This window comes from Rhamphochromis longiceps, linkage group LG2, assembly GCF_057381845.1.
Source record: "Rhamphochromis longiceps isolate RC_006_pf linkage group LG2, R_longiceps_female_GT1.1, whole genome shotgun sequence".
Taxonomy (NCBI): domain Eukaryota; kingdom Metazoa; phylum Chordata; class Actinopteri; order Cichliformes; family Cichlidae; genus Rhamphochromis; species Rhamphochromis longiceps.
In genome coordinates, this window is record NC_140558.1 from 9,984,535 (window position 1) to 10,002,271 (window position 17,737).

The 17,737-nt window shown below is 43.0% G+C and overlaps 1 protein-coding gene across 1 annotated transcript in view; it reads right to left on the minus strand.

The window, feature by feature from the left end:
- The window catches only part of abca1b (ATP-binding cassette, sub-family A (ABC1), member 1B), a 40,552-nt gene extending 29,402 nt beyond the window's left edge, over positions 1-11,150 (minus strand). The window contains exons 1-3 of the mRNA XM_085417222.1: positions 11,034-11,150; positions 7,000-7,115; positions 5,857-5,950 (exon numbers count right to left, since the gene is read on the minus strand). Coding sequence (XP_085273348.1) covers positions 5,857-5,950; positions 7,000-7,115; positions 11,034-11,103 — 280 coding nt within the window. The 5' untranslated portion in view covers positions 11,104-11,150. The remainder of the gene's footprint in view (positions 1-5,856; positions 5,951-6,999; positions 7,116-11,033) is intronic.
- Between the last annotated feature and the right edge of the window lie 6,587 nt (positions 11,151-17,737).

Here is a 17,737-nt window from a genome sequence, read left to right on the forward strand (position 1 = left end):
GGAGAGGCGAAGATTCACTTCACTCGACAGCAGAGTGAGGGCCACACAGGTGGAACAACAGCTTCAGGATGAGCTCAGGGGTGAAAAACTCCCACAGGCTCCAGACCAAAACACCAGAGCTTGACTTGTTAAACTGGGTGTAAAAGACACACTGCAGCTTAAATCTGTGAACTGATAATGATCATAAAACATGTTAATAAATGGCCTGTATTTGTATAGCGCTTTACTAGTCCCTAAGGACCCCAAAACGCTTTACACATCCAGTCATCCACACACACATTCACACACTGGTGATGGCAAGCTACATTGTAGCCACGAGGCTGCCGGACACTGGCACCACCGGGGCCTCTGACCACCACCTGTGTGAAGAGTCTTGCCCAAAGACACAACGACCAAGACGGTCCAAGCCAGGGCTCGAACCTGCAACCTTCCGATTACAAGGCGAACTCCCAACTCTTGAGCCACGAGTGCCACAGAGCAAATGATGAACTGTGTGCTGCTTAATCAATTAATAGCTCGAGCAAAAGCTCCACCCGCTCGGACCTCCCTCCTGGTGTTTGTCAGGTTCAGATTTACATTGTAAGCAGGTCCATATGCAGACTCGTGCAATTTACATTACTGCAATTGGGTCCACTTGTGCACCATGATTTCCCCACACCAGCAGCGGTCTGCCAACAATCCTCAAAAACAGGCAGGTAAACATAAACATGCGGGTTTAGGCAAATATTTTAATAAACTTATCACTTTCATCATGTCTGCTGCCCGTGACAGAGAAGTCATGTTCATACACACAGACAGGTCAGATCAAGATTTTTCCCACTGGGGCTGAAAAAGAAAAAACTAGAGGAAGAAAGAAAGCTGAGGTTATGTGGGTGTTATGGTTGGTAACCTACGCTAGCTCGCTATTCAGTGACGTCTGAATCATAGCCATAAACAGCCTTTTACACACTGTAATGAAAATAGTTATACTCTAAAGATGGCGCTAGTCTAGGCACAGACAGACTAAAGGGATATCCTTCAGTCCTCCACCTGTCCCAGCAGCAGGTGGAGACTCTCTTGTCTGTGACTTATTATGAAACAGAACTTCTGTTTCGTGCTGCCAACTCAAACATGTGGATCTACGCACTGTGGCCTGACTCTGCTGTGATAACTGCGTCACACCATCCACATCATCACGTTGTTTTCTTTGCAGTTATATTCCAGCGTGGTTACACCTCAGTCAGCTGGCTGCTTTATTTAGTAATTTCACTTATCGTGGCCCCTGAGGTGTTCAGTTTGCTGGAAGTTGGTAAAATAAACTCATTTGGACATATATACACACACACACACACACACACACACACACACGCAGATGTACACTCATCCCCCCTCCCCCTCCAAACACCTTCGACGCTTATTCCCTTCCGATGCCGACGGTGGATCAAGGAGACCAGCGCTTATGCTGCAGGCCGGATGCACTGTCTACACTGGCTGTCTCTCACCCTTTACCCATCCCTGTTGCTTGTCATGTGTTTCTTTGGTGTATTAAGAGTTTTTTCATGTGCTCTTATGTGCAGAGGTGTTTTTTTTCTGTTCTCAAACTGATCTCCCTGTTGGAGCTCAGTCTGGGGGAGTTATTTTTTTCTCCTTATCTTTCCTCGTGTTGTGCATACTCCTCTGACCTGTCTTCCCCATGTGATGTTTTTGTGTCATGTATGTATGGTCGGGGGGTAAGATGGCGCCGCTATTGCGTGCACTAGATCGGCAGCCTTAACATGAAATTTCCCACTCGTGGGACTAATAAAGGTATCTTATCTTATTTGCTCAGGAGCACAGTTGAAATATGTTCTTCCCAAAGCGCTTCTTTATCTGGTCACAGTGCAGCAGGTGAGTTTTTCAACCACGCCTTAACTCTTAAATCACCTGTGAGACTTGGCGATGCATTCAAGTACACCCCTGAAAGGTCAGAGGTTTTGGAGTAACACGTTGGTGTACAGATGTGATGCACCTCAGTGGGAAACGTTCTCCCGTAACAACTTCACTCAAGCGTGTTAACAACTGAATTTGAGAAAGAGCTGATATTTTTTAAAAAGACAATCAAATTTCAACACTTGACGAGTTGCTTTAGGATGAAACATCCACACTTTGGTTTTACGCTTTAGATTTTAAACAGCATCTAAACTTTTTTTAGATGCTGTAAACAGAGTCAACTGAAGAGAATAATGTGGAAAAACCTTAAAAAGAAGCCACAGATGAAGGAGACTGCCCTCACATGACTGATTCAGACTCGTTAAAGGTGATGTCAACAGCCACATTCTCTTTAGAAATTAATCTTAAAAAGTAATTTTACCCTGTTGACTCAATCACATCCATTATACTTCTGATGTTTTTGGCCGGCATGGTGGACAATCGCCTGAAAGAAAAGTGGGATCTACAGCTGAAAGCAGCTCAGCAGCTCTGAATATATGCCACAAAAACAAACAGAAAAGTTTGAACTGTGTGCAGCGGAGCTGTCGTGTCACGTCAAGTCACATTAATTTGTACAGCACGTTTAGCACGCGGTGTTGACCCAAAGTGCCCACGCAGAGGGATTAACCATTATAAATTCGTCTCCATGAACATGTTCAAAGCTATGCTGGTGTGTAAAACTGGATATTAAAGGATCGAGCGGGCTCCAGCTCGTCTCTGATCCAGCGTGGCGAGTTTCAACACGTCCCTGCAGCTCACATGCTGCGTGAAGCACTGCACAACTATTCTCACACAGCACGAGAAGTGAAAGTACTTCGAGTGCCCAGAGCTTCTGCTTTCACGGGGAAAGAGGAAGACGAGCAGCTTCCTGCTCCATCTTCATCTCCTGATGTTGACGTTTGGCCCGAGTGAGGCAGAGAGGCGCTCCTCCTCTGAGATAATCGGTGAGGAATGAAAGCGTTTCCTTTTGTTTCCTGTGAGGCAGGTTTCATTCATCCAGTAAAAAAGTATAGCCTGAAGCTTCTGATTCTTCATCTTCAGCCGCTGACACCAGATTATCTCAAGATCCCCTCAGTCATTTTAAACTTTGGCATTTTACACCCTATTTGAGTCGGTTTATGCCGACATGTGTTACATTTTAAAAGTTTAACTGCGTCGTTTTAAGGAAGGATTTCCTGAGCTTCAACAGAGCGAGATGAAAAGACGGCTGAAGAGTCAATTACAGCAAATTGCTGTTATTAACTGTGACAAATTCCCAGTAAAATCACAGATATTCCCGGTGCAGTGATGCCAGATTTAATAGTAAAAAGTTAACACTTAAAAGCATTTCTTGATCTGGACAAGTTGCTTGAATGCCTTTACGGTAAAGATTTCACGGGGGTGGAATAACAATAGGTCTCTAAGGACAGCAGTGTGGAAAAACACTGGTATATTTCCACTGATTCCACTAATTTCTCTTAAACAATTTTAGGCTGTTCTTCCTTTGTTTTTCAACTGAACTGCTCAACAAATGAGAAAAATTACTTTTTTTCCTTCAAAGTCTCAGCATGAAAACACACGACAGGAAGTCTTCTTTTTTTTCCGGAACTGCTGTAAAACAGTTTGGGGTTGGGGTCGTCCCAGATCGTGACTTTATATCTCACAGGGTTCATCCAGGTTAAAATATGACTGTTGGCTGCACAATATCGTCTGCAGCGGTGGAAGAGTTTACCGATCAGTTGATGGGAAGAACGTGAACTGATCAATTGTGAAGTCTGTGTTTTTGAGGTCTGGACTGTTATGGTAAATGGTAAATGGCCTGCATTTGTATAGCGCTTTTCTAGTCCATAGGACCCCAAAGCGCTTTACACTACATTCAGTCATTCACCCATTCACACACACATTCACACACTGGCGATGGCAAGCTACATTGTAGCCACAGCTGCCCTGCCCTGACAGAGGCGAGGCTGCCGGACACTGGCGCCACCGGGCCCTCTGACCACCACCAGTAGGCAAACATGGGGTTAGTTTCTTGCCCAAGGATATTTGGCATGCAGCCAGGATGCAGCCTGGGATCGAACCACCAACCTTCTGATTAGTGGCTGACCTGCTCTGCCACCTGAGCTACAGCCACCCCAGCTACAGACGTCGGGTGACGTCAGCTTTCGCTGAGCGGACGTGTCAGTCAATGCTCAAAGTAAATGAACAAACAGATGGGTGGAAACATAATTAAGTTGCTGACATGTGACTAATAAATGGAGTTACCAGCAGATGTTCAGTTTTTCTTCATTTTCACAGCGCTCGCCGGGCGAAAAGGCCTCGCATCACACAACCATTCGCTATAGGTTTAAAGTGGACCTTCGCTACTGAGTCACCGCTTCACGTCTTCATATTTTGCTTTCAAGGAGCAAAATCCAGTTTTTCTCTGGACATTTGCTGCTTTTTCACTCATTTTCAGTCCAGTTCTTATACCTGACCATTTTTAACCATTTAGCATTAACAAATGAATCACTCAAACATAAAAATTCGCCAAACTCAAGAGATGAATCGGTGTTGAATCTACACATAACAGAAAACTTAAAAAAGACCAATTTCCATCTGCAGTTCAGTCCAGCTTCGAACACCTTTGATTCAAACTTGAGATCGTTTCCATGTGGAAGTAACCTGGAAAATGTTTTCCTGCTTTCTCTCTCTGTGAGATCACCATAACTTCCTGTCTGAGTCAGCTTCTTCTCTCCAACTTCTCCATGTCCTTCGTCATATTTCCTTTCAGGCTTGGGAAGATGTTCAAAACATCTGATTTCAAACAGCTGATTTATTTATGCAACATCGAGGTCTACGCTGAGACGGAAAAAGAAGACGCTGAAGTGAGGTTTAACCCTTTCGTGCAGTTTAGCACTCCTATCAGAGCTTTTTGATTGTCGATGGATCACTGTGGCGATAAAGAGCAATAAAAAACAAGCTCCTCGTGATGAACAACACGGGGAGATTCATTTAGCACATGAAGCTTTAATTTGAAATCCTGCAGCAGTAAGCAATACTGCACTTCCTCCTGCTTCCAGGACCACTGTCAATCAATAACCTCGGGTAATGAGAAATCAATCAGTGTGAAACTGATATCAGATGTTCCTAAAGGTGCAAGGGTCTGAAGAGAGATGATAACCAGCACAAGATATTCCAGCACTCATCTGGCCGCCCCTGGACCCTCCAGGAACACCTGAAAACAGGACTCCAGCTGGACTGGGCTGGAATGTATGTGCCTACAGCCTGATCGCCCCCTGTGTGACCACCAATAACTGACACCCTCACTGCCACGCCGGAGGAGGAGACGGGGTCAGGGTGCACAAATTAAGGTAGTTCTATCCCCCCTCCATGATGATGCTGGGGTCAGAAACACGCCTATTGTGTGATTTATATAATGGTGCTGCACCTCACAGCAGGAATGTTCTAGATTTGAACCTTTGTGTTCATGTCTCTCACCTCCAGCGCGTATTTGCACCACCTGACTGGTGCTGGTCCAGTTCTGTTTTGGTTTGACAGTGTTTCTAGCAGAAGCTGTGCTCATTTTTTGTGCAAAGAAAATCACTTTCGTAGCTGAAAAACGAAGTCAACGTAGATGACGTCCAACATACGTCAAACACCGCCTGATGTTGTCACCACCATGTTTATGACATCATCATTTTTAGCCCGAAGCTCCGTGTGCTGGGTCAACCATGACAAGCATAAACTTCGCGTCACACCAAGATTTGTCTCCCAGATCAAACAGACACGATGCTGCAGGCTGATTGGATGAGGATGCTCTCCGACATCACTCTTCATCTCTTGAAACTTTGTGAAACTGGGGCAGCCGTTGCCTCAATGGATCGATCGGCTCAGGCTCTGAACCAGAGCGCCGTTTGATTAGCGTTTAAATAAAGGTTTTCAACTCACACTCATGCTGCTCGTAGGGAGGGTAGTTCAGCCGCACAGAGATGAGGATGAAGAAGATGAAGAGGGGCCAGACGATTTCCGCCAGGAGCTGGAGCTGAAACACACACAGACACACACTTTGACACGTAATCCAGCTAGAAACGGGAAACCATTAGAGAAACACAAAAAGAGTGCGTGCATGCGGTCTAAAAGCCTCCTGATTGGCTCCTTTTAAGCTTCACGTGTTTATTATCAGAAGTTATTCATAATTAATGAAAAGGCACTGATCGATCAGCAGCAGAGCACGGAGCCCAAACCAGGTTACTGATCAGGGTCGAGTGAAAATCCCCCCCAAAAAACAAAAAAACCCCACATAACTCCAGAGAGGTGACCTTAAACCCCCATCACACTGACCGCTTTGTTTCTGTGGTCAAACATAAAACAAGTCAAACAGGTGGTCTATCCAGGTAACACAAACTGAACCAGTTAAAGTCAGCTTCATCTCAGTTTGCAAACATAAAAATGTAGAAAATAAAAGTATTTTTTGTATTTCCAGCTCCTCACATGATGCTTTGCATAAAAGCATCATTAAAAAAATGTTTCTCTCTGTTATCAGACATGTTATCAAACAATCAAGCGATTGATTTATCCAGAAACTGATCAGCTAAATAACATTTAATCTAAATTGCTATACAAGTAGTTCTTTCTCCGAGGACAGGCACACACTGATAACATATACAAACAACATGGCATTTATTCCACGCTTTTAGACTTTTCTTCTGTAACCATCTGTAAAAATCCCACAAACACTTTTTCCTTCAGCTAAAGATATCGGCTGTTTCAGGAACCACATGACTGATTAATAAATCCAACATGTCAGAGCAGAAGGTGCAGTTTCTTTAAGGACAGGAAGGTAAAGGCTCATAAAAGCAGCCTAATCGACTGTTTTGTCTAGCAATATATTTCGTTCAGTCCAACATTTAAGATTTTAAGGGTCTAAAGGTTATTTATGGACCAAGTGATTGACTGAATAATGCAGAAACTGAAAAACAAAAACCTTTAAAAAGACTTTTTATGGACCAAATGACACCCTGATGAATGAAAAGTGATGTAAAGGTTGACAGGCTAAGCCCTGATGTGTGTGCGTGTGTGTGTGTGACTGACCGTCTGTCGTCGTCTGTAGGTGAAGTTCTTCCACAGCAGCAGACCCAGCTGTGTAGTGACAGACATTCCTGCCGCCGTCGCTGCTCCGCCTGAATAATCGTCAGCAGCTGCTCGCTCTGCATTAAAGCACAAAACAACACTGAGCTCAAAGGTGCAGGGGTCAAAGGTCACATCAGATACTGAAGCTGCTGATCTCAGTCCAAGTTATCAGCTGAAACACAGTCAGCAACTGTCCCAGTGTTTCCCATCAGAGTCATCCTCACAGGGTTCCCTCTTCATTCTTAGCGAGAGCATTTGGAAATAAAACAGGAAATATTTCACAAAGTTAAACACAAATTAAAATCTCATCAAACATTTTTAAATTATCTGAGGATTTTAATCAGAGACCTGACATGTGTATTTTTTTAAGGTGATCGAATCCTGACCCAGGAACCTTTGGAGCAAACTGCACATCTGCCGTCACATCTTTACAAACACATCAAACTGAAATCAGAACTGTGGGCGTCTCCTGGATGATCTCAGGAGAACATCGCAACCCGTTTCAGATCCAGGTATCCTTCTGGAGTCAGGATTTCATCTCCTTAGAATTATTTATAGCGTAGGTGAATCTAAGAAAATCTCCTTTTTTACCCTCTCAGCTCTCTTGTTTTCCTCCCGGGTTTACTCCACCCTCTCATCCAGATTCGGTCACTTCTGGCTATGAATCCAACGTTCAGGATTTAAAAATACACACCTGAGGGTCTCTCACACCACAAACTCCAAACTAAGGTTCACGTTTTGGTTTCATGCACTCTGGTTTGCTTTAGCTTGAGTTTGTAATCATGCAACAGCACAAAAACAACTTCACCTCGCATACCTCCACCCTGCCATCATCACCTGCATGGGCTGGGTCTCGTTTTGAACCGTGATGACTACTGCCTTCTATTATGACTTTATTAAACAGAGAGCACATCCATCTTGTTGCCTGCCTGTAGGCGTTACTTTATCCCACTTTGTATAACATCAAACCATCATTCAGTAAAAACTTGATCCCTTCCTCGTATTTTGACTTTTTTTCAGGTCTGGATCTGCAAACAGCCTCCCACACACTAATTAGCAGAAAAGGTAGAGAACTCAAGGAAGGTCTAATACCGAGAAGCTGCAAATAAATATGTTTCTGCATCTTCAAACACATGCCAAGTGATTTTGTTTCTCTTTGCGAGTTTTTTGCCGTAACTGCAATTGGTCTGAAAGTCTGAACCAAGCAAAACACTCCTGCACGCTAATAACAATCTGAGCACCTGTGATTTAAATCCAGCGTGTAAGCACTCAAACGCCTCAAAGTGCACGTGAAAATCTACACCATAAAGCTTGAAACAAAAGCTTTATCTCTTCCTTTACTGCGGCATGAATACGCACTTAGATACGATATGCGGTGTTTAAGGTCAGACATTTCAATAAATAAGAGATGTCAACTAAAGCTCCAGTCAGCAATATTCACCCATGTGACGTCAGCCCCTGTTTCTGAGAACTTCTCGTGGGCCACTGGTGGTTTTCTTTACAAAAAAGCAGAACACGCACAATGTAGGGCAACACGCAGATGCAATGCTCTCTAGTTCTGTATTTTATTTTGTATTGATTTTAATCATTCACCTCCCACATACTGGTGTGGACACCGAGAGCTGCAGAGCCTAAGGATGTCCACGCCGAGCCCCACCCTCACCGTCTGATAACAAACTTCATGTCACCCTGCAGACTCTCGGATGCAGAAACAGTAAAACTTGATAAGAAAATAAGAAAGCGAGCTGGTTTTACACGTGCGCTACAATAACCTGAGAGTGAGCCACAGGTGTCGCTCTTTAACCTGCAGGTCTCGGGTTTAAAGTCTGGGTGGTGTGAGAGGTCATCATGCGTCCTGTCGCCGGGTTTAGGCAGCTCAGGTGTTACTTGTGGTGTTAATGAGATTCAGGACATGGTAACAGAACAGGACCCTAAGAAGGGGACCAGGAATTAGGGACTAGGTGACTCTCACAGTCTGTTTTAATGGGTAATAACCCTTACAGTCAAAAACGCCCAGAATCCATCCCTGTGTATAGCAGAAACCCCGACAATGACTTTTCTTCATCTTTAAATTTTTTTATTTGAATTATATTTCGAGGAAGATCCTTTTGAAGGAATTTTAGTTATTATTCACCTCTGGCTCTAGTGTGTCTTTATCCTGTCTTCCTCCCCTCACCGCCAACCGGTCGCAGCAGATGGATGCCCCTACCCAAGCCTGAAAAGGGAGTTTTTCGTTGCGTCTTGTCTCATCACAAAGCAGGCACTAAAGATGGAGTCTAAAACGAATCGATGTACGCTCTCTGGACATCTACCTGCTGCATCACCGCAGGGATCAGCTGGACGTCAACTGGGAGCTGCAGCTTTCAGGCATGATTAATCTGATCTGAGCAAACACATGTGAAGAGCTGCAGTGCATGCTTAAGAAGTGATGAGTGCTGAGCGTTTAAGCTGGAACTGATCTTCTCCTATCACCGCTGGCATTTATATTCATGCCTGTCACCTGTATGTTAGGATCACGTCTTTAATCTAAACTGCTGAGCTCGATTTCTTCTCTTTCTTTTGTGCCGTGCAAATTATCAGCTGTGTTGTTTAAGTTTCTTCCGTCCTTTGCCATCGGGGCAGCTCCTCAGGCACGTCTCTGAAATAAGACTTAGCGTTACTTATCCTGGGCGTAGTCTTTAGTTTTGAAAGTTACAACTAATCTGCCTTAATCTTTGAGCAAAGTCGAGAATAGTCTGAGCCGCCCGTGGTTTTAAATAAAGTTTTCACTGATCTGAAAGTAGTTTAAGCAGCAGTGGAGAGTTTAATCAGCACTGGCCTGACTGATCAATGTGATTGGGCAAAAAGGAAGGAGACCACATGGACACACACACACCTTTACTCACACTGATCAATGAGCTGCAGCTCCGCCTCTAACACACACACACACACACACACACACACACTTGTTTCTTGTGGTGTGCCCATGATTAAATCAGAAGGTCAGAAACGGCCTACGGCACAACAGCTGCTTCATCTATAGAAAACTTTATCGATAAAGCTCGATCAGGTAAATCTGCAACTCCACATTTCACCTCTAAAACGCCACACTGTCATCGTCAAAGTCTGAACAAATCAATGCAGTTACTGATTAAGGGAAATGATTCGAATCCAATCATCAGTGATAACACTCCCAGACTGAGGATTTAATGTCTGTGGGTTCTAATAGACAGCGTGACACACACACACACACACACACACACACACACACACACACACACACACACACACACACGCACTGAGGAAATATGACAATACTGCAGCCTGACTTGGCATCATCTACAACACATAAAAACTGAGCCTCTCTTCACAGACTTTCTAAAAGCAGATTCTGCTGCTGGTTTCAGCTCATCAGATTTTACTCCCCTGGGACTGTGAAGGAGGCTGTGTGGCGTAAAAAAAAAAAAGCTGAGTAAATATGAACATTTCACACACACTCACATGTGGAGGTTCAGGAATAAACATTTCCGGGCAGATAAAACATGTCAGAAGCTTTGATCTGCAGTTCGATACCGCTTTAGGAGTTTGATTCATAAAACCTCAACTACGGCTGCTGCAGCGTCCCCAGCGGTACGATCACAAACTGCACATTCTGTTTCACAACTCGCTTTAAAACTTTATTAAAAATCCAAATAACCCCCGCTAAATGTATTAAAATGCACTTTGAAAGCAAGAGTTTATTCTGTTTTTTAAAGAGTTTGACGTAAACCGGGTTCACACCCCGATGTCCTCCTCCTCTTTACTGTCTCACTTTTTGTTCTTTGGAGTTTATTTTGGAGCCTCTTCTATGCTTTTTATTCAGTCCGAGAACCTAAAGCGAACTTTTCCCTTTCCCCCTGAGAAAAAAAAAGGTGAAGCGTTTAAACCAAGTCCGCAGTTAAACCGGATTAAAGAGCAGAAGCAGAGGGGAGAACATGAAAGAGGGGGACAGGAGGAGAGAAGCGAAGTGATCTCACCTGTGTGGCTAGCAGTCAGTTGCTCGGTCCGGGACTCCCTGTCTTGTCCTCTGCCTTCACTCAGCAGCATCTGCTCCTCACGGAGCAGCAGCCGCCGGACAAAACTCACCGGAGTAAAGCCTCAATAGTCACAACACACTTCCGCCTAGCACCTTCAAAATAAAACCCGACCGCCATGGAGGAAATGAACTACAAGAATGTTCAAGGTTCTTTATTCGTCACATGCATAGTTATACAAGTATAACAAACAGTGAAATGAAACCTGACACGTTCCTCGACTTGTGCAAAAGGGGGGAGGAAGAACATTATATATAATATATACATTAAGTGAATGTGCAGCAGCAGCATGTAGCAAGCAGGTGAATTCTGTACATTAAGTGAATTAAATAAGAATAGACAATCTGAACATTTTACAAAATAGACAATATTTAAAATTAAAGGAATTCGAAATGTACATTGCGCCAGTGGGTTTAGAGTGTCTAGAAGAGAGTCCTGTCTCAGTCACTTATGGATGATGTGAGAGGGCGTGTGTGTGTGTGTGTGTGGGGGGGGGGGGGGGGGGGGGTGAGAGGGCGTGTGTGTGTTTGGGGGGGGGGGGGGGGGGGGGGCTTGGGGATAGAAGCTCCTCTTGAGTCTCTCTGTCCTTGCCCGGATGCCAGGATGGGACGGGTCCTTCAGTATCTGCGCTGCTCTAGTCCGGCATCTCCTGTTGTAGGTGTCCTGAAGCGAGGGGAGAGCAATCCTGTAGCATCGCTCTGCTGTACGGATCACTCTCTGAAGAGCTGTTTGGTCCTTTACACAGCTGTTCTCAAACCAGGATGTGATGTTCTGTGTGAGGATGCTCTCCACAGCACCTGTATAGAAAATCCTGAGGATCTTTGGAGAGACCCTGAACTTCCTCAGTTGTCGTAGGTGATACAGGCGCTGCCTAGCCTTTTTGGTCTGGACCTGAATGTGGGCAGCCCATGTCAGGTCTGAGGAGATGTGGACACCGAGATACTTGAAGGACTGCACCCTCTCCACTGGAGCTCCATTGATGATAATGGGCTTGTAGTCTCTGTGCTGACCCCTTCTGAAGTCCACCACCAGCTCCTTGGTCTTGCTGACGTTCAGCTGGAGGTGGTTGTCCTGGCACCACGATGCCAGATTCTTCACTTCATCCATGTAGGCCGCCTCATCGTTGTTGGAGATGGCACCCAACACCACTGTCGTCAGCAAACTTCACAATGGTGTTGGAGCCGTGGGTGGCCACACAGTCTGAAGTGTAGAGGGAGTAGAGCAGTGGCGAGAGGACACATCCCTGTGCTGCTCCTGTGTTGATGGTGATGCTGTTAGAGACGCATCTACCCACCCTCACCACCTGAGTTCTGCCAGTGAGGAAGTCCAACACCCGTACTGGTGGAAGTTTTACAAACCGGTGTGTGATTTTGTACTTGTTTATGTTTTGGAAATAATTAATGAAAAATTTATTCAACCAGGATAACAACACAAAACACAAAACAAGCAAATGTCAAAGCTGAGCAACCCTAAAACAACAGAAAAGTCCGTGAAAGCAGTCATTGATGTAATTGCCTCCAGATCTAATCAAAGCAAATCTACTTAAATTCATCTACATAGACCGGATCTTTCAGGTTTATTGATTTTTGCTGCTGACTTCAGGTGGAGGGTAGTGAGCATGTCAGTGCTCTTTATCCAGCTGCACTACACTCTAAAGAGCACATTTTAAGGGTGCCTTTTTAAAATATTTATCTTATCACATTCTATTTTTAGATAATATAGTTTAAATATTGTATATTGTGTATCATATTTTATATAATATTTAACATATTTATTCTTTAAAAGTGACAATTCATTCGTGTATTTTAAAGTGAAACAATATTTATATTTCAATTTCATTTCTGCTTTTTACCAGAGATATTTTGTGGGGGTTTTTACCCTGTCATAAGGAACTAATAAAATTAATTAAATAATACATTTTTAGTGTGGACCAATAGATAAAAAGCTAACAAATAGGCTACCTGATTTAAATTTATGAAATATAATACCTTTATTTTATTTTATAAGATTTTATGCAATCTTATTAATTAAGGAAAAAAAATAAGACTCTTGATATTGTATGACTGCAGTACAATTATAAGTTAGGTAAATTGGTAACAACCGGTCAAGTACAGGCAAAGAATAAAAATAAAAGACAGAAACAACCAAAATATAAAAACTTTAGTATTATAAAATAACTTTCTATTAGTTCTGTGAGTATTTTGTTCAAGAAGTGCTTTTGTTTTAACGGGTCCGATGAAAATTTAAAAATGTAAAGTTAAACCTGTTAAAAAGCATGAAAAGAAAATCGTTTTTATATCGCTTTTGTATTTTATATTGCTTTTATATGCTTTTATTGTGATATCAACGCTTCCGGTCATTCTGAGAGTCCATTGATGGAGCGCTCACTTTGCGGGGTTTCTATCGGTCACCAGCAGCTGGATTCACTGTTTCACAATAAAAGACGGCCCAGCTGATATTTCACAATAAGAGAGTTTCCGCTGTGATTCATGTGAAATGAGAACACTGAAGACGCAACGTACTAGATCTTTATTTATTTAGTGATCTTTAACCTGACATACACATTGCTTACTCCATTTTGTAGTTTCTTTATTTTGTTATCTTGTTTGTTTGTTTTTTAAGTCTGGAACTGTGTGAATGTATTCACTGATTAGAGCTCACTGATTGCTGAAACATTTATTCTGTTACTAAGTTGATGTTAGTTTTACTGACCCAGCCTTCACTGAAGTACCTAAGGGGTATTTAGAATTTTAATTCATTACACGTCAATGTGGTTTGCCCTTTTAATGTATTTTAAGTTGCTTGCCCATTTTACTTGGTATTTATTTTGTTTTACTACATTTTACACTAAGTAGTGATAAGGTGGTGATCCATGGAGGGTGTCTGGCCTCTCTGGGAGAGATGAGGAGGAAGGTAGGGGGTTGGTCATATTGGAGAAACTCAGAGCAGAACTGCTAGTCCTCGACAACAAAGGGAGCCAGCTGAGGTGGTCCAAGGACCTGACTAGACACATTAAATTGATGGATGACTCACTGGTAGGACGTACTCAGAAAATAAAATGAATCTCAGACAATAAAAGAAATCCTGATATTCTCACGCAGGAGTCTAGATTTCTTTAGATAATTCAGGAAAATGTTTATTTTTAACTTTATGGTTTCTATTAATCAAAAATGAAACTCAACTTATCAAGATTCTGCTGATGCACTGTTGGATGGTGAAAGATATACTCTTCCTCAATTCCTGTGAGTACATCTTTGACCATCTTATAATGCTGTGATTGCAACCATTCCCCAACTCTCTGTGAATGGTACTTAAATGTTTGCAAATGTATTGTTTATAAGTTTGGACAAGCCTGCTGAGACCGAAGAAGTTACCTGGATGACACATTTCTCCCACAGAATCAACTTTTTGTGATTTGATTTTCTTACCTGGGTGATTAACAATGAATCAGAATGTTCCAAATACTAAACCACAAACTAGTAAAACACTCACACACACTGTATGACTTTTGTATAAGTAGGTGAGAGTGGAGCCATTTCATTGGTGTTTGTACAGTGACATCACAGCTTGATTGCTGACCCAGAGGCCTGGCTCCAGATGATCACACAGCTGGATACATGCGATATAATCATGCATCTGAGCTGTTGTGCCACAGAAACACAATCCCTTCAACTGTCACCCTAAAAATCTTCTGCCGTATACACTCAGTGTTCACACAGACCTGTCACAGAGAAAGAGCTGCCCCTCAGAGTTATTATTTTTGAAAAATCTCTTTAATGTACAGAGAATTTAAAAAACTTTAGCATCTATTAGGTATTTGGCACTAATATTCACTGATATGATGATGTACAGACTTTACTGACTTTAATAAAAGCGGACATTGTCCCTCAGGACTTCCAGACAATACTTGGCACAGATATACTATACAGGTATACTATGCCGGCCACTCGGCATTTTCAGGAGCTTCCTTGTCTTGATGTCAGTGGCTTCTATCTCCTCCTTTGAGCAGCTTATTATTCCAGCAAGGTACCTGATCACCGGTAGGGTGTAGGTTTTGATTGCCCTGATCTTGTTCTTCCCATTCAGCTGACTTTTCAGGACTTGCCTGACCCTCTGCAGGTATTTTGTGGTTGCAGCTTTCCTTGCCTATTCATGGTTTCCATTTGCTTGTGGGATTCCAAGGTGCTTGTAGCTGTCCCTGATATTGCTGATACTGCCTTCTGGTAGTGCGATGCCCTCAGGTCTGACTACCTTAACTCTATTGGTTACCATCCGACTACACTTCTTCAGTCCGAATGACATTCCAGTCTCATTGCTGTATATCCTTGTGGTGTGGATTAGCGAATTGAGGTCTCATTCACTCCTCGCATACAGCTTGGTGTCATCCATGTAGAGGAGGTGGCTGATGCTGAATTCCATCTGTATCTGGTGTCACGGACTCAAGCTCCGGGGACTCGGGGTCCGTGAGCAGCGTGGACTACTGTTATAATTATTGCTGTTATTTTGTGATGTGTGTGTTGTCTGCACTGCTGCTGTTCTTGTGATTCCCCATCCTTGTATGTATAGGCAAGTGGGTGTGTCTGTGAATGTGGCTGAGTACTGGGTTTCAGGTAGGCCTGGTGGGCGTATCCTGTCTAGAGGATGGCCACACCTGAAGCAGATGATCACAAACCCTGAAGCTAATGAAGTGTCGTTGGAGAGCTTCTTAAGGCTGTGGCTGAGCGCTCCTCGGCATGGGATTGTTGTGTGAGACTCCACGTTAGTGTCGATAAATGTCAAGTTCAGCGAGTGCATGCCTGCGGTAGTCGAGTGTCCTGACAAGTTGCCTCTTTGTTATTTTCTCCAGGAAGGTGCAGGGAAGACAAGAGCAGCGAGCACGGGGTGTGGGGACACACAGGAGCGGAAGAGCACGGACTTGTGGGTGAAGACACGACACGGAAGTCAAGGGGAAAACACGGGGATCTATTCTGTGAACTATTTGCACCACTGTAAATAAACGCACTACCTTCATCATTAAGTCCTGCATCTTGGGTCCTCATTCCTCTCATCCCCACGGTCTGCCACACAGACCGTAACATCTGGTATCCATAGCCAGTCTTTTCAATAATCTCATTGAGGGGTTCTGGCCTATGTAGAAGAGCAGTGGGCACAGGACATCTCCTTGGTAGATTCCGCAGTTAATGGTGATTTTTGCTATTTGCTTGAAGTTAGCCTCTAGTGTTGTTTTCCACATTCCCGCTGAGTTCTGTTTTGGGTGCTTAACTACATGTTATTAGGATACACTCATGTGAAAAAGAAAGTTTTCACTGGAAAGAGTAGAGTCCTGTGAAAATTGTATGTACATTTGTGTTTCTTTCAGTACCTCCTTTGTTTCTGTGTTTATACCTTGGTCCCTTCTGTTTCCTGGTCTCTTTCATCTCAGGTATTAGTAGTTATGTTCTATTGTTTGGCTATTTCCTGTTTTATTTTAAAGTTATTCCCTGATTGTGTTCACCTATATGTTCAGTTAAATAACTGAACTAATATAAAGACATTCATACAGATATTTTTTGTGTTCTCATTTTTGCTTAGCTTTTATCCATTCAATAATATTTTTTAAATGTATTTTCCTCTAAGCTGCTCTATTTGACATCCCTTTTATGAGATTTTCATGATTTTTCCTTTGCACCACCCATTCTGTGTTGTCACTGTGTATTCTGCATATTTTTCTGTATACTTGTTGTCTGGAAAGCACCTTGAGTAAACTCCTGATTGTTTCTAAGTGTGCAACAGAAATAAATGACCTGAATTCAAGTCTGGGCCACAGAAGACCACTGCTGTACCTGAGCTCTTTTGTGGGTAATTACAAAAGGGTACTTATCACCATGACAGCACAGCTGCACAAATGACAACCAGCTGTGAGAGTTTACTTCCAGCTGCTGCCCCCAGGAAGCATTAAAAGATGTTTGTTTGAACTTTAGCAGACATTAAAGCACACTTTTAATAGATTTTAGCTGACATAAGATTTCAGAAAGCCTGTAATAACCTGGTTGTCTATAACTGTGAAATAAAGTAAAAGCTTGGAAAGTTTAAATTTGTTGTCTTGTTGCGTTTTTCCCGACGATGATGAAGCATCTGCTGTGTCACACTGCCCTCTGCTGCACCAGAGTGAAACTGCACCCATCACATCAGTTATAAATACGCAAGGTTTCTTTGTTGAACATGTTGGATGATCCTGTTAATAAACTTCTGTTCAATTCAGTAAAAGTTTATTTATACAGTACCAAATCACAACAGCAGTTGCCGCAATGTGCTTTCTATTTTAAGGTAAAGACCCTATAGTAATACAAAGACAACAGAGAAAAACACAACAATCATGTCCCCATATAAGCAAGCACTTTGGTGAAAGTGGGAAGGAAAAACTCCCTTTCAATAGGAAAAAGCCTCAAGCAGAACCAATCTCAGGGAAGGGCGGCCATCTGCTCCCCGACTGGTAGGGGTGAAGGGAGGATGCTGTGGAAGAGAGCCAGAGATTAATAATAAGTAATGATTAAATGCAGAGAGGTGTATAAACACATATGAGTGAAGAAGAAACACTCAGTGGATCATGGGAATCCATCAGCAGTCTACACCTATTGCAGCATAACTAAGGGAGGATTCAGGGTCAC